We start from the raw sequence: 27,622 nt of genomic DNA on the forward strand, positions 1-27,622 counted from the left end.
TAACCTAAATGCCCATCAATGGTATATTGGATAAAGAAAATGTGGTACATATACACCATGGAATACTATGCAGCCATAAAAATGAATGAGATCATGTCTTTTGCAGCAACATGGATGAAACTAGAGGCCAATATCCTAAGCAAACTAATTCATGTACAGAACACCAAAATACCACATGCTCTAACTTATAAGTGGGAGCTAAACATTCAGTACATATGAACACAAAGAAGGAAACAACAGACATCAGGGCGTACTTGAGGGTGGAGGGTGAAAGGAGGGTGAGGATGGGAAAACTACCTATTAGGTAATGTCACGTGACAAAGTAATCTGTACACCAAACCCCTGCAACATGCAATGTACCCATATAACAAATCTACACATGTACCTTTCAACCTAAAATAAAAGTTATTTTTAAAAATTAATTAAAAAATTAAAAATAAAATGCTCTAAATTAGATTGTGGTAACAGCTGCACAACCCTGTGCAAACTGTGTGTACTGAAAATCAATTGCTTTAAATGGGTGAATTGTATGGTATATGAATTATATCTCAATAAAGTCCATTAAAAAATATATTGGACATCTTAACCCTTTATCCTATCCTTAGTTAGCTGTGGATAGTTCTAATAAGCCAGTATCTTTCCCCTCTACTTTTTATATTTCCCTACCTGATTTTCCATATAATTCTGGTAAGGTACAGCAGCTAAAAGACCTTGATGAACCTTAATGGGCAACTCTCCTTTTACTCCTGTATTTATCCCAGTGGATGCTGGTTTCCTAGAAAGCACTTTCTGGAAAAAAAAAAAAAAATTACTACAAATATAAATAGGTCTAGAGGAAGCAACATATTCATGAGACTAAGTTGAGTTTCTGTGAAAGATCTAAAATTATCTTAGTAGGTTTTGGTAGTCAACAAAGGGAAAAAACATGAGTTCTATGTCATCTGTACAAACAAAGCAGTCACATATAAAAACATATGGAATGAAACAGGAGAATATAATAACTTTATAAATGACAACTGGCACCTATTCTAGCCAGTAACAATTTCAGAAGACTCATGATTTTAGTCTTGGCGACCTGACAGAGTACAAGCAAGTATGTGTTCTACTTGTATCTCCAAATCCGGATCAATAACAACCAGACAGGTTCTAATGTCACTAAAACTAACAAGGAAATAAAACCAGGGTTCAACCCAATCATAGATTGTTCTTTCTGACTTGCAAATTCCCACTTCACACAACTAAGAGGGTAGAAAATTGTTGAGATTTGAGGGAAAGACTTGATACAAGTAATAAGAAAAATTTCCCCAATTTCTTAGATCATTCCCAATTGTATTGAGTAGATTTGTTTTTCATATTTTTACCTGAAAAACATATATGCATTCCTTGAAAGCAAGTAGGTAGCCTGAATTCATCCTTATCACCATAACAATAAAGAATTACACTTAAATGGCACCTCTGACGTATAAAACTGGTTTATACAAAGATGTTATCTCAGACTTAATCCTCCTGTCTACTGGATAATTATTTCAGTCAGAACTGTGAATATAGTACACCTTCTGGAAAAACACCAGTTGAAAGGTCTGAGCATGTTTCCCAACAATATAAATGACCATCTCTAAGATCTGATAACTATTTTTTTTTTTTCATTTAGTAGAAAGTGTCTAATCACCTCATCTAACAGAACCCTGGAGTCAGTCTAATGGCCCAAACCATTGTACTGCCAAACCACAAGAGGTATGAAAACTGTCACAAAACCAACATCTGAAAATAATTGAGGTACAAAAGAAACTCTATCTGGGGAGCCATGAGGCAATGCCAGAAAAAGACAACCATACTGAACGCATGTGGGATATGTTGCCATATGTGGACACATATCTATGCCCACTTGTTTTTTAAATTTAACTATAAATTATTTCTTAGTTATAATTAAAGAGAAAAACATTACAGTTTAGTATTCAACTAATTCCCAACACATATGAGACAAACATTTTTGATGGTTGTGTCGAGATACACAAAAAAATACAAAAATTATATATATATAAAATATATATGTCACATATAAGTATATTTCTATATTATATGTATATTCCAGGAAAATATAAGAGTATACTAATTAGGAAGTAAAACTGGGAAAGAACTAAATGAGGCAGTTGATGATGGCAAAAAAATAATTAAAAAATAAATTAATGGTCTATTTTACTAGATGCTGCCTATCAAACATTGAAATTAATGCCAAAACTAAGTACACACAGGAAAACACATAAATTTAGGAACCAAATTTGTGAATTCTGAGGTAGGCACCAAAACAATGTCATTTCATAAGTGTAGACTTAAATATCCTCCTAAGCCTAGCTCTACACTCTCAAGTTTTGAATCAAAAGAATTTTTCTTTTTAAAAATTAATAGTATCAATTTTTGTCCTGATTAGAAAGTAACATACTTTATGACAATTTTTAAAAATAAAAAACAGAAGAAAATCACCTGTAATACTACTACCCAGAAATAATCAGTATTAACCTCTTGTGCCATTTCTACCTAGGCTTTTGTCTATGCACATGGAAGTCTTTTCATCTTTTTATTTTGCTGCATTTCTCTTCATAGCACTTATCACTTGAAATTATATTCTATATTTATTTGCTTGTTGATTATATGCTTCCCTACTAGCACAGAAGCTCCTTGAGGGATCTTTGTCTATCTTTTCACCACTATTAGTCCTGTTTCTAGAACCATGCTGGCAATCACAGATATTCCATAAGTATTTGTTGAATATATATACATATATTTTCCTTAAGATCATCTCATTCTTAATTTCGTATCCAACTTTTTTCTTAACTTTATATCACAGACACTTTCCCTTATCTTCAGATATTCTTTGAAAATTATATTTTTAGAAAGACTGCATATGGATATGTCAAAATTTACTCAAGCATCCCCTACTATTGGGTATTTAAGGCTATTTCCAATTATTTTACAGTTCTAAATTATGCTGAGATATAAGTAAATCTTTATCTGTATTTTTTACCTGTATTTTTTTTTTAAATCATGTATTAGAAATTAATTTACCTCTCGGGTGGGAAAGCTTTTCCTTCCATCATCTGGAAACACTGATCCCTTTTTTTCACTCACAGTTTTAAAGGATGCTAGCCGGTGACGTGCCTGTTTCATAGTTTGACTAAGCTGCCAGGGAAAAGGGGCAAAAAGCAAACAAAAGCAGGGTAAGTTTTAATACCAAATGCGCCAAGTATGCCAACAGGAAAACAGGTCCCTATTATTTAAAACATGTCAGATCTAAGACAACAAGACTACTTGCAAAGGAGACTTTGATCTGCTGATAGTGTGGTACAATATTATTGTCATTATTCTAGAGATCGTAACTTGGTTTAAGGGAGGTTACTCAAACCGTTCTTTAAGAAATTATGTATACTTTATATAAAGCATGTACACAAAAATATGAGAACCTAAAGTCTGAATTAATACACTTGGAGATCACTGACCAGACACATTCCTTACCTTCTATCCACCTTTTTCAATAAGGAGTTATTTCTTCAAGTGCTCCATATATGCTTAATTGCTTTCATCACTGCTTGCTAGGAGACTCTATTCCTAGTTTCCTTAAAGTCCTTTTATCCCCAATTTACATGACTCCCTTCTCCACCCTCAACATTTGAAGACTATATATAGCTACTTAAAGTCTTTTCTTGAATCTCCCTTCCTCTTCCTCCAAGAAGCCTTCCTAAATTAACTTAGAACACAAATTCAAACATCTCAAAAGAACCAATTTGTTTCAACTACTTTAAGTAACACCTAATAAATGACTACTAATATTAAATGTTGATTTCGTGTTCATTCCTTATCTCTAGTAATTTCAGTATGCAGCTATTTTTATTTATTTTTCAGAGAGGCACAGCCTATTTTATATCTCACAAATTTGCAAAGAATATCTCATTAGGGAAACAAAGAAATAAAATATATATCATTTTTAAGATAAGCACTGTAGGCCGGGCACAGTGGCTCACACCTGTAATCCCAGCACTTTGGGAGGCCGAGGCGGGCGGATCACCTGAGGTCAGGAGTTTGAGATCGAGACCAGCCTGGCCAATGCGGTGAAACCCCATCTCTACTAAAAATACAAAAATTAGCCAGGTGTGGTGGCATGCACCTGTAATCCCAGCTACTCAGGAGGCTGAGGAAAGAGAATTGCTTGAACCCAAGAGGCAGAGGCTGCAGTGAGACGAGATCATGCCACTGTACTCCAGCCTGAGCAACAGAGAGAGAGTCCATCTCAAAAATAAATAAATAAAAATACAAATAAAAAAATAAAGATAAGCACTGTATCACGTGGAGGAAAAGTATATTTTGTACCAGTCAGTAAAATTATGGCAAAGCCAAGACCACTACTAACCCATTCACTGAAAGTTTAATAATATCAATTCTCCCTTGAAGAGAAATGATGACTATGACTTCTCCACAGAAAATACAAAAAAAAATTGCCGTGGTTACAGACACGCCTGTAGTCTGTAACTCAAGAGGCTAAGGTGCGAGAGGTGGGAGGATTGCTCGAGCCTGGAGATCAAGGCAGAAGTGAGCCGAGATTGCACCATTACACTCTAACCTGGATGACAGAGCAAGACTCTGTCTAAAAAAAAAAATAAAATGAACTTTATGGCTTTTGCTAATAATTACCTAACGATGAAAACACTCTACCAGCCCGGAGTTTTTACAGCACATCACCTCTATTTATACTTGTTTCTAGGGGTCTATACCTCTACCCAGAGAAATCAGCTTGAAATATACTACTCTTTGTTTTGCCAAGAGGAAGGCTTATAGATCTGGTCAGCTGCCGAGCGGCCAAAGAGAATCAAGATAGAGTTGTTCACAATGCAAAAAGAGATATGTGTAGCTGAAATTATCAAAAAAAATAGCCCCATGACTATGTCTGTTTTATTCATTGCCACTTAAGGTAGGTGTTATTGCCCTGCACCATGTGACCAAGGATTCAAAAATCCCCATTGTAATAAATTTGAAATACGGGTTTGGAATTTTCATTTCCCATCAAATCCAAATCTCTATTAGAGTCACATTGATTATAGGCCCTTAAGCAGGATATTTCAACTGGTTCAGCAGCTAGAATATACACTATTTTTCTTCCGTTTCTCTACAGTTACCATAACCCTTCACCAAGCCTCAATCTTGGAAAGGCTTTTTCCATGACATGCTTTGAGGACTGTCATAGGGTGAATAATGGCCACCCAAAGATACCAGGTGTTAATCCTTAGAACCTGTAAATATTACTTTATAAGAAAAAATGGCCTTTGCAAATGTGATTAAGTTAAGGATCTTGAGATCTTAAGGACGTTGAGAAGATAATCCTGGATTATCCATATGGGTCCTAAATGCCATCAAAAGTGTCCTTACGAGAGAAGTAGAGGGAGATTCAACATACAGAAGAGAAGGTGATGTGAAAATGGCATGCAGAGATTTATGTGATGTAGCCGTAAGAAAAGGAATGCCAGCAGACACCAAAAGCTGGAATTGTCAAAAAACAAACTTTCCCCTAGAACCTGAGGATGGAGCACAGCCCTGATGACACCTTCATTTTGGTTTAGTGAAGCTGATTCTGGACTTCTGGCCTCCAGAACTGAGAGATAATAAATTTCTGTAATTTTTTAAGTCATTAACTTTGAACTAATGTGCAGCAGTCACCAGAAACTAATACAAAGACTAAAGTTAATGTTAACAAGCAATTTAACAAAAACATAGAACCCAGAGGGATATTATAAATTAAATTATGTAATAATTAAAATGAACAAGTAGACAAGCACATTTCTCTTCAAGATGATGGTGGTCATTACATATATGTGTAACTGTGTGAATGTTTGTGGTATACGTATACACATTTGTATGTATACTTACATATCTATGTTTAAATGTACATATGCATATGTGCATATGTTATATGTATGTCAACATTCAAAACATAAAATTTGACCAAAAGTCTTTTCTATCTAGAACCTTAGGCACACTATTGATTCTTTTGTAGTTGTTAACTGTTATTAACAAAGACTACCATTAAATCTCTGACTAAGGCTTAGACTCCCTGATGGAGATGAATTACTCATAATTAGATAAATAGAATACCTAGCAAATGAAAAATCAATATAACTCCAGATAAAACAAAAAGCCATACATAGAAGGAAAAGTAATCATAGTTTACTCATGGATCAGTTGTGATTAATGTTTATATAGTCATAACAACATAAATGCTTAATATAGATCTCAGCAAAATTATAATATAACTATAAAGAGAGGACGGGGTGGAAAGAGTGCATGTGTAGTGGTGGCAGCAGATAGCAAGAGGAATAAATCCTCATCCTTCCTAGTGGAAAATCAATAAAAATGCCTAATTTTGTTTTAATTAAGAAGGAATACTACTAGCATGTTACTTGGAAATATGAGTATTAACACCAAAATATAAAAGAATTCAAATAGTTGCTTTTGAGGAAGAAGAAAGGAGGAAATGGACCATACTGCCCAAGGTAATTTATAGATTCAATGCCACCCCCATCAAGCTACCAATGACTTTCTTCACAGAATTGGAAAAAACTGCTTTAAAGTTAATATGGAACCAAAAAAGAGCCCGCATTGCCAAGACAATCCTAAGTCAAAAGAACAAAGCTGGAGGCATCACGCTACCTGACTTCAAACTATACTACAAGGCTACAGTAACCAAAACAGCATAGTACTGGTACCAAAACAGAGATATAGACCAATGGAACAGAACAGAGCCCTCAGAAATAATACCACACATCTACAGCCATCTGATCTTTGACGAACCTGACAAAAACAAGAAATGGGGAAAGGATTCCCTATTTAACAAATGGTGCTGGGAAAACTGGCTAGCCATTAGTAGAAAGCTGAAACTGGATCCTTTCCTTACTCTTTATACGAAAATTAATTCAAGATGGATTAGAGACTTAAATGTTAGACCTAAAACCATAAAAACCCTAGAAGAAAACCTAGGTAATACCATTCAGGACATAGGCATGGACAAGGACTTCATGTCTAAAACACCAAAAGCAACGGCAACAAAAGCCAAAATTGACAAATGGGATCTAATTAAACTAAAGAGCTTCTGCACAGCAAATGAAACTACCATTAGAGTGAACAGGCAACCTACAGAATGGGAGAAAATTTTTGCAATCTACTCATCTGACAAAGGGCTAATATTCAGAACCTACAAAGAACTCAAACAAATTCACAAGAAAAAAACAATCCCATCAAAAAGTGGGCAAAGGATATGAACAGACATTTCTCAAAAGAAGACATTCATACAGCCAACAGACACATGAAAAAATGCTCATCACCACTGGTCATCAGAGAAATGCAAATCAAAACCACAATGAGATACCATCTCACACCAGTTAGAATGGCGATCATTAAAAAGTCAGGAAACAACAGGTGCTGGAGAGGATGTGGAGAAATAGGAACACTTTTACACTGTTGGTGGGATTGTAAACTAGTTCAACCATTGTGGAAAACAGTATGGTGATTCCTCAAGGATCTAGAACTAGAAATACTATATGACCCAGCCATCCCATTACCAGGTGTATACCCAAAGGATTATAAATCATGCTGCTATAAAGACACATGCACACACGTATGTTTACTGCGGCACTATTCACAATAGCAAAGACTCGGAGTCAACCCAAATGTCCATCAGTGACAGACTGGATTAAGAAAATGTGGCACATATACACCATGGAATGCTATGCAGCCATAAAAAAGGATGAGTTTTTGTCCTTTGTAGGGACATGGATGCAGCTGGAAACCATCATTCTCAGCAAACTATCGCAAGAACAGAAAACCAAACACCGCATGTTCTCACTCATAGGTGGGAATTGAACAATGAGATCACTTGGACATGGGAAGGGGAACATCACACACTGGGGCCTATTGTGGGGAGCGGGGAGTGGGGAGAGATGGCATTGGGAGTTATATCTGATGTAAATGACGAGTTGATAGGTGCTGATGAGTTGATGGGTGCAGCACACCAACATAGCACATGTATACATATGTAACAAACCTGCATGTTGTGCACATGTACTCTAGATCTTAAAAGTATAATTTAAAAAAAAAAAAGAAAAAAAAGAAATGAGGAAATGGGCAAAGTACTTATCTTTTTTAATAACAATGCACACAACTGTTTACTTGTTCAAACTACGTACATATATACTTTTAATAAAACTCAGTGTAAAAAATGAGAAAAAAAATCCCAGACAATATCTCTCAAAAAGCTTCCTCTCCATGAACAACATAAACATATAAATGCATTTTTCGTTCTGATATTGCATATATAAATACATATGTACATATATCAGACCTCAGGAATATCCTAGAGAACATGAGCCCACATTTTAGCTCGGAGAAGTTTGTTATTACCGACCTTCTGAAGCCTACTTCTGTCAACTCATCAAAGTCATTCTCCGTCCAGCTTTGTTCTGTTGCTGGCGAGGAGCTGCGATCCTTTGGAGGAGAAGAGGCACTCTGGTTTTTAGAATTTTCAGCTTTTCTGCTCTGGTTTCTCCCCATCTTTGTGGTTTATATCTACCTTTGGGCTTTGATGATGGTGACCTACAGATGGGGTTTTGGTGTGGATGTACTTTTTGTTGATGTTGATGCTATTCCTTTCTGTTTGTTAGTTCTCCTAACAAACCAATGACAACAAAACTTCACTTGCACTGACCCCTAGAGACTATATCCCAGATATACCAGACAACCAAATCACAGTACCTTCTAAGGAATACTGCCAGGCCCACAAGTCCTATTAAAGGTGCAGCCTTAGGCAACTTTCTCCCTAGCCTTAGCTGACTGGAGCAAGGGTTTGTAGTAGTATATCAAATAAAAACAGGCCTTGATGCAATGCCTTCTGCACACCAAAAAAATATGTCTATTTTGTACACAGAAACATAACTTTAACAATAAGCAAAAGCACTTCTTTGTAACAAAACAAAAATTGTACTATGTAAATTTTAAGATTTAAATCTTAAAATCTAAAGTAAACAATGATTAGATAGTAAAATTTAAAACATCAAGCAAATATGAAGGATAAAATTTGAGAAATATGGATATCTAATTATGACACTGTTCATATGTTCTTCAGTTCTTTTTTACTTGTTTGTGCAATTTTTTAGCCAATCAAGGATAGGACAGAATTTATATGTAACTGTATAAATGAGACAATTAGTAATACTATGTAGGTCATGGGAAAAGAGTATAGATGAGATCTAATATTTATAGAATTTCACCTACTTTATTGTCATGGAAGACCAAAACCAATTTAAAGTGTATTCTTAATGCCATAAAAATCTAATCAAAGTTGAATTTTATTCAAGTACAATGTAGTTTATTTGCAAATGATATCATACTGATTTTTAAATGTGTTAGACTTTTCAGTGACCAGAAAATACTATACATTAAAAGTTGAACTCACATGAGCCACTTTTTATAACCCATGAATCCCGATGCAATGCAGCGAGTTGCATTATCTTTCTTTTGTCACAATTGCTATCAATCTATAAGATGGCCAGTAATGTAGACCTAATGCGAAAAGGCAAGCTGGGCCAACAAATATTCATTACCTCAGATAATAAACTAGGAAATATCCAGAGAAAAGTTAGAGAGAGGACCTGAACATAAAAGGTCCTAAATTGGAAAAAAGAGGCTAACAGGTCCTCAAGGATACCAAAGCTATGAAGCTATGATGAAGAAATGACAATACCAGTTAGTGGTAGAAAAATGAGAAAATAAGAGGGAAGCATACATGTAGAAACAAGGGGACCAACTATACTAGTTTACCTAGAACTGTTTCAGTTTTAGCACTGAAAGTACCATGTGCTGGAAACCCCTCGATCTTACACTAATAGGGAAGGTTGGTCACCCTATGACAAGAACTGAATCAATCAAGCTACTGATTAAATATGAATGTGAAGATCAAAGATTTCATGCTCTTGAGGTTGCTGGAGCTACCTCACATCCAGAAAAACTCTCCAGTTGCATTCCTGAAGGGAGTTTGGATTTGTGTAAGATTCTGATTCTTCCCTTATTAACCCATGTGTATTCTTAAAATAAACTTTCCCCTTGTTTGGGTTAGCCTGAGTTCTTGCAGCCAAAAGTGCCTGACTGAAATACTGGTTTTTTCAATGGTAGATTACAAGAATTTAGCAGGCTATTTCACATTACTTAAAGCTTTACTACAAAAAGTAATTATTTCCATGGTTTTAAAAAGCTGGAAAACTAGCACTGTAAAGAGAGAATAAAAATAGAAATAAGATAGTAAAAGATTCAGTGAGAAACAAAAGGTGGAATAAACCATGCCAGAAAACAGTAGCAAACCAAATAGGGACAGATCAATAAAAAGTTATCATATGCTAAGACTAAAACAATGATCAGTTGTTCTTTAATTCCTCACCAAAATGCAGCTGTCAAGGGACATCAGAGAAACTCAATCCCTAAAGATAAATATCAGTCCTAACGAAAAGAAAATACTGGTTCTATTTTATAAGAGCACTTGAAATTTCTTCCAGTCTATAATTTCAGCTCCTGACTTTAGGCAACTAATCTTAATTGACCTTTGAACAAGTAGGTAATACCAAGTACTATCAAGTAGAGGGTGAGGTGGGGGTATGGATTAAGAGCAACAGTGGCCAAATCATATTTGAAATACTGTATTGTATTGTTTTTGAGGTCCTATTTCAGAAGAATATTGAAAAACAAAATAGCATTCAGAAGAAATCAACAAGGCATTAGGAATATAGAAACCCAAAAAAGAAAAATGATAACTATAATCAAATACTTGAAGTGCTCTCAGATGGTATTTTATTTTTTATTACCTGAGAGGGCAAAATTAAGACCAATGTATAAAAGTTATAGGGAAGAAGATTTTTGACTCAACATGTTGAAAAAACAGGTGTAATAATTTCAAGTCTTCTAAAAATAAAAGGACCAGTCTGAAAAAGTAGTGAGTTATCCAATAGTGGAGGTGTTGTGGCAGGAATTAGATGCCCATATATAGAGATAATATAAAAAGAATTGTGGGGGTCTGTTCCAAGATGGCCAAATAGAAACAGCTCTGGTCTAGCAGCTCCCGGCATGATCCAAGCAGAAGACGGGTGATTTCTGCATTTCCAACTGAGGTACCTGGTTCATCTCACTGGGACTGGTTAGACAGTGGGTGCAGCCCACAGAGGGTGAGCTGAAGCAGGGTGAGGCGGGAAGCGCAAGGGGTCGGGGGATTTCCTTTTCCTAGCCAAGGGAAGCCATGACAGACGGTACCTGGAAAATCGGGACACTCCCGCCCGCCCTAATACTGCACTTTTCCAACAGTCTTAGCAAACAGCACACCAGGAGATTATACCCCATGCCTGGCTCGGTGGGTCTCATACCCATGGAGCCTTGCTCACTGTTAGCACAGCAGTCTGAGATTGAACTGTGAGGCGGCAGCCTGGCTGGAGGAGGGGCGTCCACCATTGAGTAGATAAACAAAGTGTCCAGGAAGCTCGAACTGTGTGGCGCCCACTGTAGCTCAACGAGGCCTGCCTGCCTCTGTAGGCTCCACCTCTGGGGTCAGAGTATAGCTAACAAAAGGCAGCAGAAACTTCTGCAGACTTAAACGTCCCTGTCTCACAGCTCTGAAGAGAGCAGTGGTTCTCCCAGCACAGAGTTTGAACTCTGAGAATGGAAAGACTGCCTCCTCAAGTGGGTCCCTGACCCCTGTGTAGCCTAACTGGAAGATACCTCTCAGTAGGGGCCGACTGACACCTCATACAGCCAGGTGCCCCTCTGAGACGAAGCTTCCAGAGGAAGGATCAGGCAGCAATAATTGCTGTTCTGCAATATTTGCTGTTCTGCAATATTTGCTGTTCTGCAGCCTCCGCTGGTGATACCCAGGCAAACAGGGTCTGGAGTAGACCTCCAGCAAACTCCAACATACCTGCAGCTGAGGGACCTGACTGTTAGAAGGAAAACAAACAGAAAGGAATAGCATCAACATCAAAAAAAAGGACATCCACACCAAAACCCCATCTGTAGGTCACCATCATCAAAGACCAAAGGTACATAAAACCACAAAGATGGGGAGAAACCAGAGCAGAAAAGCTGGAAATTCTAAAAACCAGAGCGACTCTTCTCCTCCAAAGGATCGCAGCTCCTCGCCAGCAACAGAACAAAGCTGGATGGAGACAGACTTTGACAAGCTGACAGAAGTAGGCTTCAGAAGGTCGGTAATAATGAACTTCTCTGAGCTAAAGGATGATGTTCGAACCCATCGCAAGGAAGCTAAAAACCTGGAAAAAAGATTAGACGAATGGCTAACTAGAATGGACAGTGTAGAGACAACCTTAAATGACCTGATGGAGCTGAAAACCATGGCACGAGAACTACGTGACACATGCACAAGCTTCAGTAGCCGATTTGATCAAGTGGAAGAAAGGGTATCCGTGATTGAAGGTGAAATTAATGAAATGAAGTGAGAAGAAAAGTTTAGAGAAAAAAGAGTAAAAAGAAACAAACAAAGCCTTCAAGAAATATGGGACTACATGAAAACACCAAATCTATGTTTGACTGGTGTACCTGAAAGTGACTGGAAGAATGGAACCAAGTTGGAAAATACTCTTCAGGATATCATCCTGGAGAACCTTCCCAACATAGCAAGGCAGGCCAACATTCAAATTCAGGAAACACAGAGAGCACCACAAAGATATTCCTCAAGAAGAGCAACCCCAAGAAACATAATTGTCAGATTCACCAAGGTTAAAATGAAGGAAAAAATGTTAAGGGCAGCCAGAGGGAAAGGTCAGATTACCCACAAAGGGAAGCCCATCAGACTAACAGCAGATCTCTCAGCAGAAACTCTACAAGCCAGAAGAGGGTGGGGACCAATATTCAACATTCTTATAGAAAAGAATTTTCAACCCAGAATTTCCTATCCAGCCAAACTAAGCTTCATAAGTGAAGGAGAAATAAAATCCTTTACAGACAAGCAAATACTAAGAGATTTTGTCACCACCAGGCCTGCCTTACAAGAGCTCCTGAAGGAAGCACTAAACATGGCAAGGAACGACCAGTACCAACCACTGCAAAAACATGCCAAATTGTAAAGACCATCGATGCTAGAAAGAAACTGCATCAACTAACAGGCAAAACAACCAGCTAACATCATAATGACAGGATCAAATTCACATATAACAATATTAACCTTAAACGTAAATGGGCTAAATGTCCCAATTAAAAGACACAGACTGGCAAACTGAAAAAAGAGTTAAGTGTGATGTATTCAGGAGACCCATCTCACGTGCAGAGACACATAGGCTCAAAATAAAGGGATGGAGGAAGATCTACCAAGCAAATGGAAAACAAAAAAAAAGCAAGAGTTGCAATCCTAGGCTCTGATAAAATAGAACTTTAAATCAACAAAGATCAAAAGAGACAAAGAAGACCATTACATAATGGTAAAGGGATCAATTCAACAAGAAGAGCTAACTATCCTAAATATATATGCACCCAATACAGGAGCACCCAAATTCATAAAGCAAGTCGAGACCTACAAAGAGACTTAGACTTCCACACAATACTAGTGGGAGACTTTAACACCCCACTGTCAATATTAGACAGATCGATGTGACAGAAGGTTAACAAGGATATCCAGGACTTGAACTCAGCTCTGCACCAAGCAGACCTAATAGACATCTACAGAACTCTCCACCCCAAATCAACAGAATATACATTCTTCTCAGCACCACATTGTACTTATTCCAAAATTGACCACATAGTTGGAAGTAAAGCACTCCTCAGCAAATGTAAAAGAACAGAAATCACAACAAACTCTCTCTCAGACCACAGTGCAATCAAATTAGAACTCAGGATTAAGAAACGCACTCAGAACTGCACAACTACATGGAAACTGAACAACTCTGCTCCTGAATGACTACTGGGTAAATAACGAAATGAAGGCAGAAATAAAGATGTTCTTTGAAACCAATGAGAACAAAGACACAATGTACCAGAATCTTTGGGACACATTAAAAGCAGTGTGTAGAGGGAAATTTGTAACACTAAAGGCCCACAAGAGAAAGCTGGAAAGATCTAAAATCTACACCCTAACATCACAATTAAAAGAACCAGAGAGGCAAGAGCAAACAAATTCAAAAGCTAGGAGAAGGTAAGAAATAAGTGAGATCAGAGTAGAATTGAAGGAGATAGAGACACAAAAAACCCTTCAAAGAATCAATGAATCCAGGAGCTGGTTTTGCGAAAAGATCAACAAAATTGATAGACCACTAGCCAGACTAATAAAGAAAAGAGAGAACAATCAAATAGACGCAATAAAAAATGATACAGGGGATATCACCACCGATCCCACAGAAATACCAACTACCATCAGAGAATACTATAAACACCTCTACGCAAATAAACTAGAAAATCTAGAAGAAATGGATAAATTCCTAGCCAAATTTAGACTCTCCCAAGACTAAACCAGGAAGAAGCTGAATCCCTGAATAGACCAGTAGCAGGTTCTGAAATTGAGGCAATAATTAATAGCCTACCAAACAAAAAAAGTCCAGGACCAGACAGATTCACAGCCGAATTCTACCAGAGGTACAAAGAGGAGTTGGTACCATTCCTTCTGAAACTATTCCAATCAATAGAAAAAGAGAGAATCCTCCCTAACTCACTTTATGAGACCAACATCATCCTGATATCAAAGCCTGGCAGAAACACAACAAAAAAAGAGAATTTTAGACCAATATCCCTGATGAACATTGATGTGAGAATCCTCAATAAAATACTGCCAAACAGAAACCAGCAGCACATCAAAAAGCTTATCCACCAAGATCAAGGTGGCTTCATCCCTGGGATGCAAGGCTGGTTCAACATACGCAAATCAATGAAAGTAATCAATCACATAAACAGAACCAACAATAAAAACCACATGATTATCTCAATAGATGCAGAAAAGGCCTTCAACAAAATTCAACAGAACTTCCTGCTAAAAAATCTCAATAAACTAGGTATTGATGGAATGTATCTCAAAATAATAAGAGCTATTTATGACAAACCCACAGCCAATATCATACTAAATGGGCAAAAACTGGAAGCATTCCCTTTGAAAACTGGCACAAGACAGGAATGCCCTCTCTCACCGCTCCTATTTAACATAGTGTTGGAAGTTCTGGCCAGGGCAATCAGGCAAGAGAAAGAAATAAAGAGTATTCAATAAGGAAAAGAGGAAGTCAAATTGTCCCTGTTTGCAGATGACATGACTGTATATTTAGAAAACCCCATCGTCTCAGCCCAAAATCTCCTTAAGCTGATAAGCAACTTCAGCAAAGTCTCAGGATACAAAATCAATGTGCAAAAATCACAAGCGTTCTTCTACACCGATAACAGACAAACACACAGCCAAATCTTGAGTGAACTCCCATTCACAATTGCTTCAAAGAGAATAAAATACCTAAGAATCCAACTTACAAGGGATGTGAAGGACCTCTTCAAGGAGAACTACAAACCACTGCTCAACAAAATAAAAGAGGACACAAACAAATAGGAGAACATTCCATGCTCATGGATAGGAAGAATCAATATCATGAAAATGGCCATACTGCCCAAGGTAATTTCTAGATTCAATGCCACCCCCATCAAGCTACCAATGACCTTCTTCACAGAATTGGAAAAAACTACTTTAAAGTTAATATGGAACCAAAAAAGAGCCCGCATTGCCAAGACAATCCTAAGCCAAAAGAACAAAGCTGGAGACATCACGCTACATGACTTCAAACTATACTACAAGGTTACAGTAACAAAAACAGCATGGTACTGGTACCAAAACAGATATACAGATCAATGGAACAGAACAGAGGCCTCAGAAATAATACCATACATCTACAACCATCTGATCTTTGACAAATCTGACAAAAACAAGAAATGGGGAAAGGATTCCCTACTTAATAAATGCTGCTGGGAAAACTGGCTAGCCATATGTAGAAAGCTGAAACTGGATCCCTTCCTTACACCTTATACAAAATTTAATTCAAGATGGACTAAAGACTTAAATGTTAGACCTAAAACCATAAAAACCCTGGAAGAAAACCTAGGCAATACCATTCAGGACTTAGGCATGGGCAAGGACTTCATGACTGACACACCAAAAGCAATGGCAACAAAAGCCAAAATTGACAAATGGGATCTAATTAAACTAAAGAGCTTCTGCACAGCAAAAGAAACTACCATCAGAGTGAGCAGGCAGCCTACAGAATGGGAGAAAATTTTTGCAATCTACCCATCTGACAAAGTGCTAACATCCAGAATCTACAAATAACTTAAACAAATTCACAAGAAAAAAATCAAACAACCCCATCAAAAAGTGGGCAAAGGATATGAACAGACACTTCTCAAAAGAAGACATTTATGCAGCCGACACATGAAAAAATGCTCATCATCACTCTCCATCAGAGAAATGTAAATCAAAACCACAATGAGATACCATCTCACACCAGTTAGAATGGCGATCATTAAAAAGTCAGGAAACAACAGGTACTGGAGAGGATGTGGAGAAATAGGAACACTTTTACACTGTTGGTGGGACTGTAAACTAGTTCAACCATTGTGGAAGACAGTGTGGCGATTCCTCAAGGATCTAGAACTAGAAATACCATTTGACCCAGCGATCCCATTACTGGATATATACCGAAAGGACTATAAATCATGCTACTATAAAGACACATGCACACGTATGTTTATTGCGGCACTATTCACAATAGCAAAGACTTGGAACCAACCCAAATGTCTGTCAATGATAGACTAGATTAAGAAAATGTGACACATATACACCAAGAAATACTATGCAGCCATAAAAAAGGACAAGTTCATGTCCTTTGTAGGGACATGGATGAAGCTAGAAACCATATTCTGAGTGAACCATCTCAAGGACAGAAAACCAAACACCACATATTCTCACTCATAGTTGGGAATTGAACAATGAGAACACTTGGACACAGGGTGGGGAACATCACACATTGGGGCCTGTCGTGGGGTGGAGTGGCGGGGGAGGGATAGCATTAGGAGAAATACCTAAGGTAAATGACAAGTTAATGGGTCCAGCACACCAACCTGGCACATGTATACATATGTAACAAACATGTATGTTGTACACATGTACCCTAAAACTTAAAGTAAAAAAAAAAAAAAAAAAAAAAAAAGAATAGAATTCCTTGGAGAGAGAAAGGACCAGATAATATCCTTTTCTAACATTTAATAAAAGTGTAAATAAATTCAAACCTATGGAAAACTTCAAACACACACAGAAGTAATCAGAACACTACAATGAACCACCATGGAGAGATATGGATACTTCACTTTAGCATTATCAAATCCTAGCCAATCTTGTTTCATCCATAACTCCCTTCTTTACCTCATTCTTTTATCATTTAAGTATATTCCGGACATCAAACAGTTTCATGCATAAATATTTCAATATGTCAGATCAATTTTTAAAACTCTTCCAACTCCAAGATCCCATGTTTCTATAACACCAACACAAGAAAACTGAGAAGTGTACTAACATTCAGAAAGTGAATTACGTGTACCATTTACCCAACCAGTTCTAGATAAACTAAGGGAGTTCGTGCCTGAACTGTCTCATTGCCTAGTTTTATGGTGACATCTAGTGGATAAAAACTGCAACAGACGTGGTAAGATCAAAAAGCATCTATTGTCATGGAGTCATATGGTCAAAGTTTACAGGCTCAAAGTCACTGAATATTCTTCAGTAGTTCATATCCTTTCCAGAAAAAAAAAAAATGCAGGGGTATTATAAAAACTTTAAAAAATCTTGTGACATTTGAGGTTTTTCATAACCTGATTTCCTCCTCCCTATCCAACCCCATTTTTGGTTATTCTCCATTAGAAACTATCAATTAGAAAGCTTCCATCACTTATTCCCAAATACACCAAGCTCACTGCAGATTCTAGGGTTTTCGTTTGTTTGTTTTTTAAGAAAAAATTATCTTGACCAGGTGCGGTGGCTCATGCCTGTAATCCCAGCACTTTGAGAGGCCAAAGCAGGCGGATCCCTTGAGCTCAGGAATTCGAGACCAGCCTGGCCAACATGGTGAAACCCCATCTCTACTAAAAATATAAAAATTAGCCAGGCATGGTGGCAGGCACGGCAGGCACCTAATCCAGCTGCTCAGGAGGCTCAGGCAGGAGAATCAGGATATTCTCTTGAACCCAGGAGGAGGAGGTTGCAGTAAGCCAAGACTGCACCACTGCACTCCAGCCTGGGCAACAGAGTGAGACTCCGTCTCTAAGAAAAACAAATTATCTTGAATTTACCAACTCAAAATGTGTAGTTCAATTCTCTCTCTCCCATGAATTCTTCCCCTACTGTTTTCTTAAAATTTTCTGAACTCCCATAGCACAACTTTATTGCAAAACACAGAAAATTTCTCTATATTATTATATAATATAATGAGTGGTCTATTAGTTTTGTATTTCTACCTGAAAATATAAACCCATGGAGTGTCCTATTTCACATTTCCTTAGTATCGCTACAATCCATAACAAACAGCATATGCAAATACTGCTGACTGATGAGTTCTATTTATGTATTACACAGGTGAAGTTAAATCATCACTACAGTGGGACTAATAGCTACAAGCACCACGAAAGCAAGGACTGTGTCTATCTTAAGTCAATGTTCTATTCCTTGTACTTTATGCAGTGCCTGGCTCAATAAATATTTGCTAACAAATAAAAATGATTATTACAAACTGAACAATGACAAGAAAGAGTCAAATAGTTGTGGACAAAGAAAAAAATGTTAACAGTATTTCAACATGATAATGTGTGCTTCTAAAGCTTTTCCTATTTATATTAATAGCACAATTAAATTATGACCAAGTATGTTAAGCAGTAATACAGCTTTTATTTTCACATACTCATAATTTTCCACATTTTCTCTCTTCCTCTCATTATTTCTAGGAATACATCTTAAATAAGATGAAGAACAATTACTGAAGCAGAGTTGAAGACTGTATCAACTGGACAAAAGCTCAGGTATACTAAAGTGGGGGCCAAATGGACAGAGTCAAGCAATTTGAATGGATGAATCTACTCACAGTGGTTAATTTTTAAATATTGGGTATATCAAATGAGTCATTAAATAAAAATTACATTTTTCCAAAAACTCTGGATATGTTAAGAATTTACTATATTATTCTTTAACCTACAACTATAGATTCATTTATTGTGATAATCAGATTAAAAAACAATAAGAAAAATGAGACAAAAAGAAATAATAAATGAAATGCCACCTATGTGTACTGAATTTCTTTGCAACAAAGCTAAGAATTATTTCTCTCTGTATACTACAAACTATAGTAGCTTACCTAGAATGTAATTTCAATATAACTGGGAAAATCCATGTTCTTGACCTAAAGTGCTTTCTAATAAGTTTTGAATTCTAACACTTTGGCATCTTTCTTTCGATAATTTTAGAGTGTCTTACCAAACACAAATAGATGTAAATTTAAAATTTTTAAAAAGCATTATCCCACTATTCCTCACTTTACAAAGCTAAAAAAAAATAAGAGGTGATTATAAAAAGCGAAGCTGAGTGTGATAACTCTTAATCCCTACCTCATACCCTAGATGTCATATTTATAGTTTAGGGGATGGGGAAAATGTCATAGACATAAAATAAAATGAACAGGTACTTACAGCCTGGGCTTGTTGTTGGAATAATTCGTTCTGATTCTCTTCATCCTCTATTCCATCCCCAGGCATCAGGGAAGGAGGTAACCTAGAACTTCCAATAGCAGCATTCAAATTGTTTGGAAAAACACTTGTTCTTTTGGAAGTTAAGCGTGCTGCTGAAGACTGCATGGCTATAGAGCCTTCTTTTTCTGCCTACACAAAGGAAGAAAGGGGGATAGTAACATTCTACCCCAATCCAGGGCAATCAAATAATGCCTCTAAAGCAGTTCAAGAGATTTTAAATTGGGGTGGGGGGCAGGGGAGAGGCTTTAGCTGGCAGAGGAATGAACATTTACCAGGCACCTCCCATGTGCTAATAATTTAGGTTATCTCATCTAACTCTCATGCAGTCCTATGAGAGAAGTATCATATCCTTATTTTATGGATGAAGAAACTACAATCAGTGAAGTTAAGTAATTAGCCGAAAGTCAATAGCTATTAAGTGGCAAAGCCAGAATTCAAACTCGTCTGAACCCAAACTTCTGACATTGCTTTTAACTACTTGGTAAAGGTAAAAAATGGAGTCAGGACACAGGAATAAAACATTATTTCTCTACAAAAAAAGTCTATTGTCCTCAATAGTTAATCAGATTATATTAGGCATGTAATCAAAGGAAAGTAATTCTGTTACTGCCTAATAGCTTATCTCATAACATACATATTTTCCATTCAATCTTTACTCAGGCTCACTTTTGAACTTACTCTTTCATAAGACTTCTGAAGCTGTTGCTTTTTTCTCAACCTAATTTGTTGATTTACTCGATATTTAACTTGCTTCTGAAAATGTTTCAAAGCTTCTTGTTTTCTTCTTAGCTGTTCCTTTAGTTCTTTTTCAATCAAATATGCTGATGTCTTTAAAGACGAAAGATAGAAAATGAACTTAAATGTCAGCAGTTTTGTCCATTAGGGCTGTTTTAAACACAGAACAGTCAGGATAAGGATACAATCCTGAAAAAAAATAATTCCATTCTGTACAAAAAAATTGGAATGTATGAGTACTCAAATCAAATCTTAAATTTTTTATTGAACTGGAACTAACGATGTCTCATTAAATCTTCATGAACCAAATAAAACCTACCATATGTTACACATTTTCTAAAATGGAGTAAATAGTCAAGACACACCAGGTTACTTACCACTCAGCAAGTATGTCATATTGTAAAATGTCTTCATATTCGGCATTATGCTCCATTTTTAACCTAGCATGCCCTTCCTTTCATCTCCACCTAGTAAAGGCTTACTCAGTTTTCACAACCATTTAATACCCACTCCCTAGTACCTTCCACAACACTTTCTTCCTCTAAGCCCTCTTATGCTATAACACTTCTCATTTCACCAATGTTAACTGAGTATAGTACTTCTTGACTTCCCTACTAGATTATGAACTCTTTGAGGACAGGATATGTATTCAATTCTCCTTTATTTCCCCTACGGCATGTAGCAGAGAGCCTTGACTATAAGGGCAATCAATATATATTTATATAATTGCTGAATTCCAAAACATATTCTAAACCAGGGGTGTCCAATCTTTTGGCTTCCCTGGGCCATGTTCGAAGAACTGCCACACAAAATACATTAACACTAACAGTAGCTGATGAGCTAAAACATAAAAATAAACTTTAAAAATCACAAAAAAATGCATAGTGTTTTAAGAAAATTTATTAATTTACGTTGGGTCGCATTCAAAGCCATCGTGGGCCACATGTGGCCCATGGCTGCATGTTGGACAAGCTTGTTCTAAATAATCTGGAACACTTTATCCCACTTGAGTTCTTGATCTGCATTTATCTCCTCTAAGTGCTTTGAATAATAATCATCATAGTCATCATCATAACAGCACTTATCATTATTATGGATCTATTACGTGACAAGTATTTTAACTACATTGTAGCACTCTATTCTCAAAACCACCTTTGGTAGTAGGTATTCTTATCCCTTATGTTACAGATGAGGAAACTGGGGTTCAGGAAGATAAAGTAATTTTAATATAGCTAACTAGTAGCAGAACTAGAAGTTTCTGACTCCAACAATTATGTTCCTCTCTACACTGCTTTACTCTAGACTGCATATGTCTCTCTTTCACTAGGAATTTTCAAATTAAATAAAATCATCATCATATCTCCTACCTATTCCTTCTAACTCAGTGATTCCGACTTCTAACTCTGAAGGGTACCTCTGATCATTTTACAGGCTGTCATTAAATTCTCAAAATCAAATGCATTCAAATTTCAATTTAAGTTAAAATTTCCAAGGTGTCTATCCCATAAACTATTCTAGTGGAGTGTACAACTGTCAAAGAACAATTAGGTAGAATAATTCCAGTGGAGAGATATATACATAATGAAGCCTGAACAACTGACTCAGCTTAACTCAAGTCCCAGACAAGTTTAAGCCATTCAGCCTCTTTCTTTTACCTCCATTTTCTCTGCTCCTCTTTTACTCTACAAGATTACAAGTCAGGTCATAAAGAAACTTCCACCTGGGTTCTTAGAGTGCTCATTCTGAAGGAAGTCAGCACCATATAAAAATTCATACTACCCTGAGATTACCATGCTGTGAGGAAGCCCAAGTTAGTCAAATAGAGAAGCCCATGCGAAAAGAGAAATGTATCTAGCCAGCACCCAGACATTCTAGTTATCCTAGCCCAAGTGTCAGCTATATGAATAAGAAAGCCATCTTGGACATTAGAGCCCAGCAGATGCCACATGACTGGGACAGCTTGATTATTTTCTAGCTCCAACCAATAGCTAGAAAATAGTCAAGGTGACTCAGACATGTCCAGTTATTTGAGCCCCAGCTAAGGCCCCAGACACTATGGAGCAGAGACAAGCCATTACTACTGTACCCTGCTCAAATTCCTGATACATAGTATTATTTGCTTTATACCACTAAGTTCTGGGGTGGCTGGTTACACAGCAAAAGCTAACCAGAACAAATTATAAAACAATGCAATCCCATATATGATGATAGAACAGCAGTGTCTTTTGATGCTAATTTATTAATAATTATTGGGGGGAGGTAGTCTAAAGCTATGACATTTTTAGGAATCCTGATGGCCTCCTGAAATTTTGGGGAGAAAAATGAGTAGAAGTTCCCCTTTAGAACAGACATGATCTAAGGGACAAGCTTTAGAAGTAACTATTCAGCATTTATTTTGAGCTGAGAGAGCTATATCCGTTAATAAGGGTGGATACCCAGACTAGATATGCTAAAGCTATAAGGAGTTCTATCAGATGCTTGATCAAACTCCCTTTGGCTGGAACTGATCAGAAATTTTTAAATCAGGAAAAGGAGATATGTTTATCCATGTTCCAAGACTTTAATATTTTGAGTTAATGTGTGTGAATATGATATTCAATACTTCTTAACATAGAGAAAGTTTGATACACTACTGATATTATACAGATGTAACTTGAGCAATTAAAAAGGTGTCAACAACTTAAATACCAAAATATCTTTATACTAAATCTTATCGAGACTTGTGGGGGTGTTTCTTGCATTCATCCCTTCTCATTCCACTTTTTTTTTTTTTTCCAGAGATGGGGTCTTATTCTGTTTCCCAGGCTAGAGTGCAGTAGCATGATCATAGCTCACTGCAGCCTAAAACTCGTGGCTCAAGCACTTCAACCATCCTTTTTCAAGGCTTTTCTTCTCTATTTCTTACCCCTAACAAAGTTTTGATGCTATACTCCATGCTTAAATTGTTATAATTATATTCTAATTTATCCCCAGGATCCAATCACTCCCTATCCTTCAAAACCTTTGAAGCAATTAATCTAATCAAAACACTGGTTGATCATGACATTCACCTGTAAATATTTTAAAAAGTCAATTCCTTCTCCAAAATTTCCTATGGTACTCCACCATCCCTATTTTCCATAATCCTGTCAATGACCATTCTCCTACTAAACTTTCCACTCCAATTGATCTAATCTACCCTTAGAATCCTCAACCTTGCTTACTTTTTACTCTCCTCATTCTCCTTAATAGGAGAATCTTTCCCTTCCCTTCTCCAATCAAATTATTCATTACACTTTCCTGGGTCACATCAACCCAATGTCATAGCTTCTTGATTAAGCATTATATTCTTAGAACTTGTATAGATATACCACCTAGACTCTTAAAATCCTTTTTGGAAATAGGCAGGGTAGAAATAAATCAATGAATATACATACATATGTGCAAACATAAATAAAATGAATGAATATAGTATATTGCATTGCTTTAACATTTAAACATGTCTCATTTCTCCTCTGAGATCAAGTACACTGAGGGAACATACCTTATCCTTTTTTCATCCATGTTCAGCACCTTGTCTACACATACAGATGACATTTTGTGCCTTTCATAAATATTTCATGAGTGTCTATATTAGGCAGTATTTAAGATAAAAGTGGGAATGTGATGATAAATGAGATTTGTTCTCTACGCTCAAGGAGCTCACACTGCATAAGGAAAAGATATATAAACAATCTACTATAACACAATGTGGTAAGTGCCAAGTTAAATTTGAACAAATAGCCATGGGGCACAGTCTGGTGAAAGACCATCAGAAACCGTGGAATTTCTAGTTAGACTTTTTCAGATTACCAAAGTTCATCTCTTTCTCCTTTATTCTATTACTCCATTTTGCCTGAATCCTCATTAGAAAATTTATCGTAAACCTTAAGCAACCAATTAATGTTACTTAAAGTATGCCAACTATCATCCATACTAAGTTGCAGTGTCTGGAAGATGTAGATAGTGCCTATGTCTTGGGCAGAGCAAGCAATCAAGAGTCTGACGTAAACTAATATACAGATATATATCTATATAACCTGTTCCATGTAGATTATGTTCTATATATTATAGTAGGTAAGTAATAAGCATTTGATTATGCCAACTAAAGCTGCAGTCAAGTTTTGGCAAATACTTGTTTGTTCTATAATCCTGATGCAAGAACATAAACTATTTATGGCAGAATAGAAACAGCATCCTCGGACTGTTCATCTTTAAGCACCCAGGATTAGAGAAGACTAATAAAAAGGGTGGTGGGGAACCCCACCATATTTGGATCAAACTGACACTCACATATGCTGGGATTTCCGAACTACCTGGTGAGGCAGGTTCCACCCATGCCCCAACTGGTACTATAGCCTGGTTCCTCTCAGCCAGCACTGCCAACACGTCCTTGCTCTTCAGGGGGTTTAAAGCCAGGGGCAACCTTGTGGTATTTCGAGGTTTCTTTGGGGCCATACTTCCCAGCATCTGTGACTCCTGGTTAGGAGAAAGAAAAAGCTTAAAATCTTCAAACGACTGCATTAAAAGTTCAACCTCCTAACACATGAGCCACAGGCCCATGAAAAGGAGAGAAGCCCTGGAGGCAGAAGCCTGGCACGGAGTGGAAATACAAGTATTCTAGAGAAAAAGGAAGAAAAGAAGGGAAGAGAAATGGGCATAAAGAGGCAAGGAAAGGTTTTTAAGTTGCCTTCTAGAAGAAATGGCGATGAGAGGGAAGAGAAAGGATGGGAATGACAGAACGATGACTGTGCCCCGCTGTGGGCGCAGCGAGGCGGGAAGGGAGGAATGACAGCAGCAGACCGGGGAAAGAGGGAGGGGCGGGGACCTGTGTCTGCAGCCGAGAGTCCCAATAATCGGTATCCGGTTATGGGAAGACGCGCTGAACGGCTGGGAGCCTCGGGCCAGATAAAAGTCTGCTTCTGAGGCCCCGAGGTCCACTCCGGCTGAGACGGCACTGGCCGGGAATCGGCCCGCAATTCGCCACAGACTCAGTCTACTCGGTGTACTAAGGTAAGCGCCTCAAGTAAACCGCCACTTTGGGGCGGACTGCTCCGTCCCGCCCCTCCGTAGCCTTATGCCCGCCCCTTCCGGACCCCGTGTCCCCTCCCGGAGCTGGGAAGGCTTGAGAGGTGGGGTTTTGAGCGTCCGTGGTATCGCCACTTCCTCTTCCTGCCCGGCTGAGGGGGCGGGAACGTGTGGGTACGCGCGGTTGCTAGGTAATGCGCCATCTGAGGCGCGGTGGGTAGTTGCTGGACCACCGCCGAGACCTCCTAAATCCCTCCGGAAAGGGATACGTTGGGCCTGTGATTTGGCAGACTGGGCAGGCCAGGGGTCCCAGTAGAGGGAACCACGGGAAAAGAATGAAAGAGGGAGGCGAGCCTGGCCCGGCTTCCTGGAGAAACAAATTAAGCTAACAAATTTTTCGGATCCTCTGTGCAGCTCATTTTACAACCCTGTTTCGTACGTGTTACTGTATTTGGACATCACGGCCTCTTGAGTGGCCTCCCTCTCTGCTGCAAGCTCTGCTGTAATCCAGAGACACTCGACTATCTCTGTAGGATAATTTATTCATTCGGTTCACTTACATTACTACGAGCTTTTTATATACCAGTACTGTTCCAAGCACCGGAGATACGTAGCTATGAACGAAACAAATATCCCTGCTCAGGGAATTCACAATAGAGTGAGGGGAAATAAGCGAATAAACAATGAGTAAGTAAATGTCTGTGATGTGGAGTAAAAGCAAAGAAAGCGGATAGGGAGTGTGGCGGGCAGGGTGGGAATGGGAAGGATGAAATATTAGAATGTCCAGAGAAAGCTGCACTGCGATACTTTTCAGCAAAGACTTAAATGAGATAATATAAGAGGCCACTGTGCTCTTCAACGGAGGCTTTATAAACATGTTCCAGATACAACAGCAAGTACAAACGCCCCAAGGTGGGAGCATTGGCTCGTTGAGAAAAAGTCAGGAGGATAGTGTGACCGGAGCAGAGGGAAAGGGGAAGAATGCTGAGACAGTAGGTCAAGCAGGCAATCCAATCGAACATCGTCAGCCACCATAGGTGTTGAGATGGGGAGCCACTGGAGCAAGGTTTGGAGCAAAGGAACACCATAATGTGACTTAAAATTAAAAAAAAAAAAATTCCGAATGCTGTAGTGAGAATAGACTGTAAAGACCAATTAGGTGGCTATTGCAATAATTCGGATAAGGGATTGTAATGTCTTGGATCAAGGAGGTGGTGGAGATGATGATAAGTGGTTGAATTCTGTAGTTATTTGGGAGGCAAAACTTTCAGGGTCTGTGAAGGTTTGGATATGGATTGTGTGAGGGAGAGATGTCAAGGAAAACTAGGGGCTTCATCCCGAGCAGCTGTCAGGATGAAATTACTATTTACTGAAATAGTGAAGATGGTGGAAAGAGTAGATTTGGAAAGGGGAAGATCACGAGTTCAGTTTGGGGCAGATTAAGTTTTATTTATCTAATCAACATCCAAGAAGATAGTATGAGAAAAAGTGTCGGGAGCTGAGAGAAGAGTTGTGGGCTGCAAATACAAATTTAAGAGTTGTTAGCCTGTAGATTGAAAGCCATGAGACTGGATGGACTCATCAAGGGGTTGAATAGAGACAGATGAAAGAATAAATCCTAAAACAGCCCCAGGGTATTTCAGTATTACAGAGGCTGAGAAAAAGAGGAGAATGCTAAGAGATTGAGAAGGATTAATCAGTAAACCAAGGAAGAAAACCACAAGGGTGTGATACCTTGAAAGCCAGGTGAAAAAGAAATGTTCCATTGAGGGCAGACCATCTGTGTTAAATCCTGCTGGCAGATCAAATAAGGTAAGGACTGAAAATTGACTATTGGATTTGACCATGTGGAAGTCATTGATAACTTTTAAAAAGCAGTGTCTTTAGAGCAGTTGGAGAGCAAAAGCCTGATGGGCTAGGCAAGAAAGAGTAGGAGAAGGAATTGGAGACAGCAATTTTAGACAATTCTTTCCATGAGTTTTGTTGTGAAGGGACACAGCGAAAGAGG

General features: G+C 37.8%; 2 protein-coding genes across 9 annotated transcripts in view; one reads left to right on the top strand and one right to left on the bottom strand.

Moving 5' to 3' along the window:
• CCDC15 (coiled-coil domain containing 15) overlaps positions 1–25,404 on the bottom strand; it is a 98,077-nt gene extending 72,673 nt beyond the window's left edge. For 6 of the 8 annotated variants that reach the window (XR_001895258.3, XR_001895257.3, XR_001895256.3 and 3 more), the window contains exons 1-5: positions 24,880–25,404; positions 20,512–20,661; positions 19,774–19,962; positions 3,064–3,177; positions 667–789 (exon numbers count right to left, since the gene is read on the bottom strand). Coding sequence is in view for 3 of the 8 variants with exons in the window: in XM_017949066.3 (XP_017804555.2) it covers positions 667–789; positions 3,064–3,177; positions 19,774–19,962; positions 20,512–20,661; positions 24,880–25,110 (807 nt within the window). In the remaining 5 variants the exon portion in view is untranslated. The remainder of the gene's footprint in view (positions 1–666; positions 790–3,063; positions 3,178–19,773; positions 19,963–20,511; positions 20,662–24,879) is intronic. The other 2 variants (XM_017949067.3, XM_017949065.3) reach the window with 2 other exon arrangements.
• A 396-nt stretch (positions 25,405–25,800) lies between these two features.
• HEPACAM (hepatic and glial cell adhesion molecule) overlaps positions 25,801–27,622 on the top strand; it is a 35,198-nt gene continuing 33,376 nt past the window's right edge. Inside the window, exon 1 of the mRNA XM_009187574.4 lies at positions 25,801–26,301. The gene's annotated coding sequence lies outside the window, so the exon portion shown is untranslated. The remainder of the gene's footprint in view (positions 26,302–27,622) is intronic.

This window comes from Papio anubis, chromosome 12 (assembly GCF_008728515.1).
Source record: "Papio anubis isolate 15944 chromosome 12, Panubis1.0, whole genome shotgun sequence".
Classification (NCBI taxonomy): domain Eukaryota; kingdom Metazoa; phylum Chordata; class Mammalia; order Primates; family Cercopithecidae; genus Papio; species Papio anubis.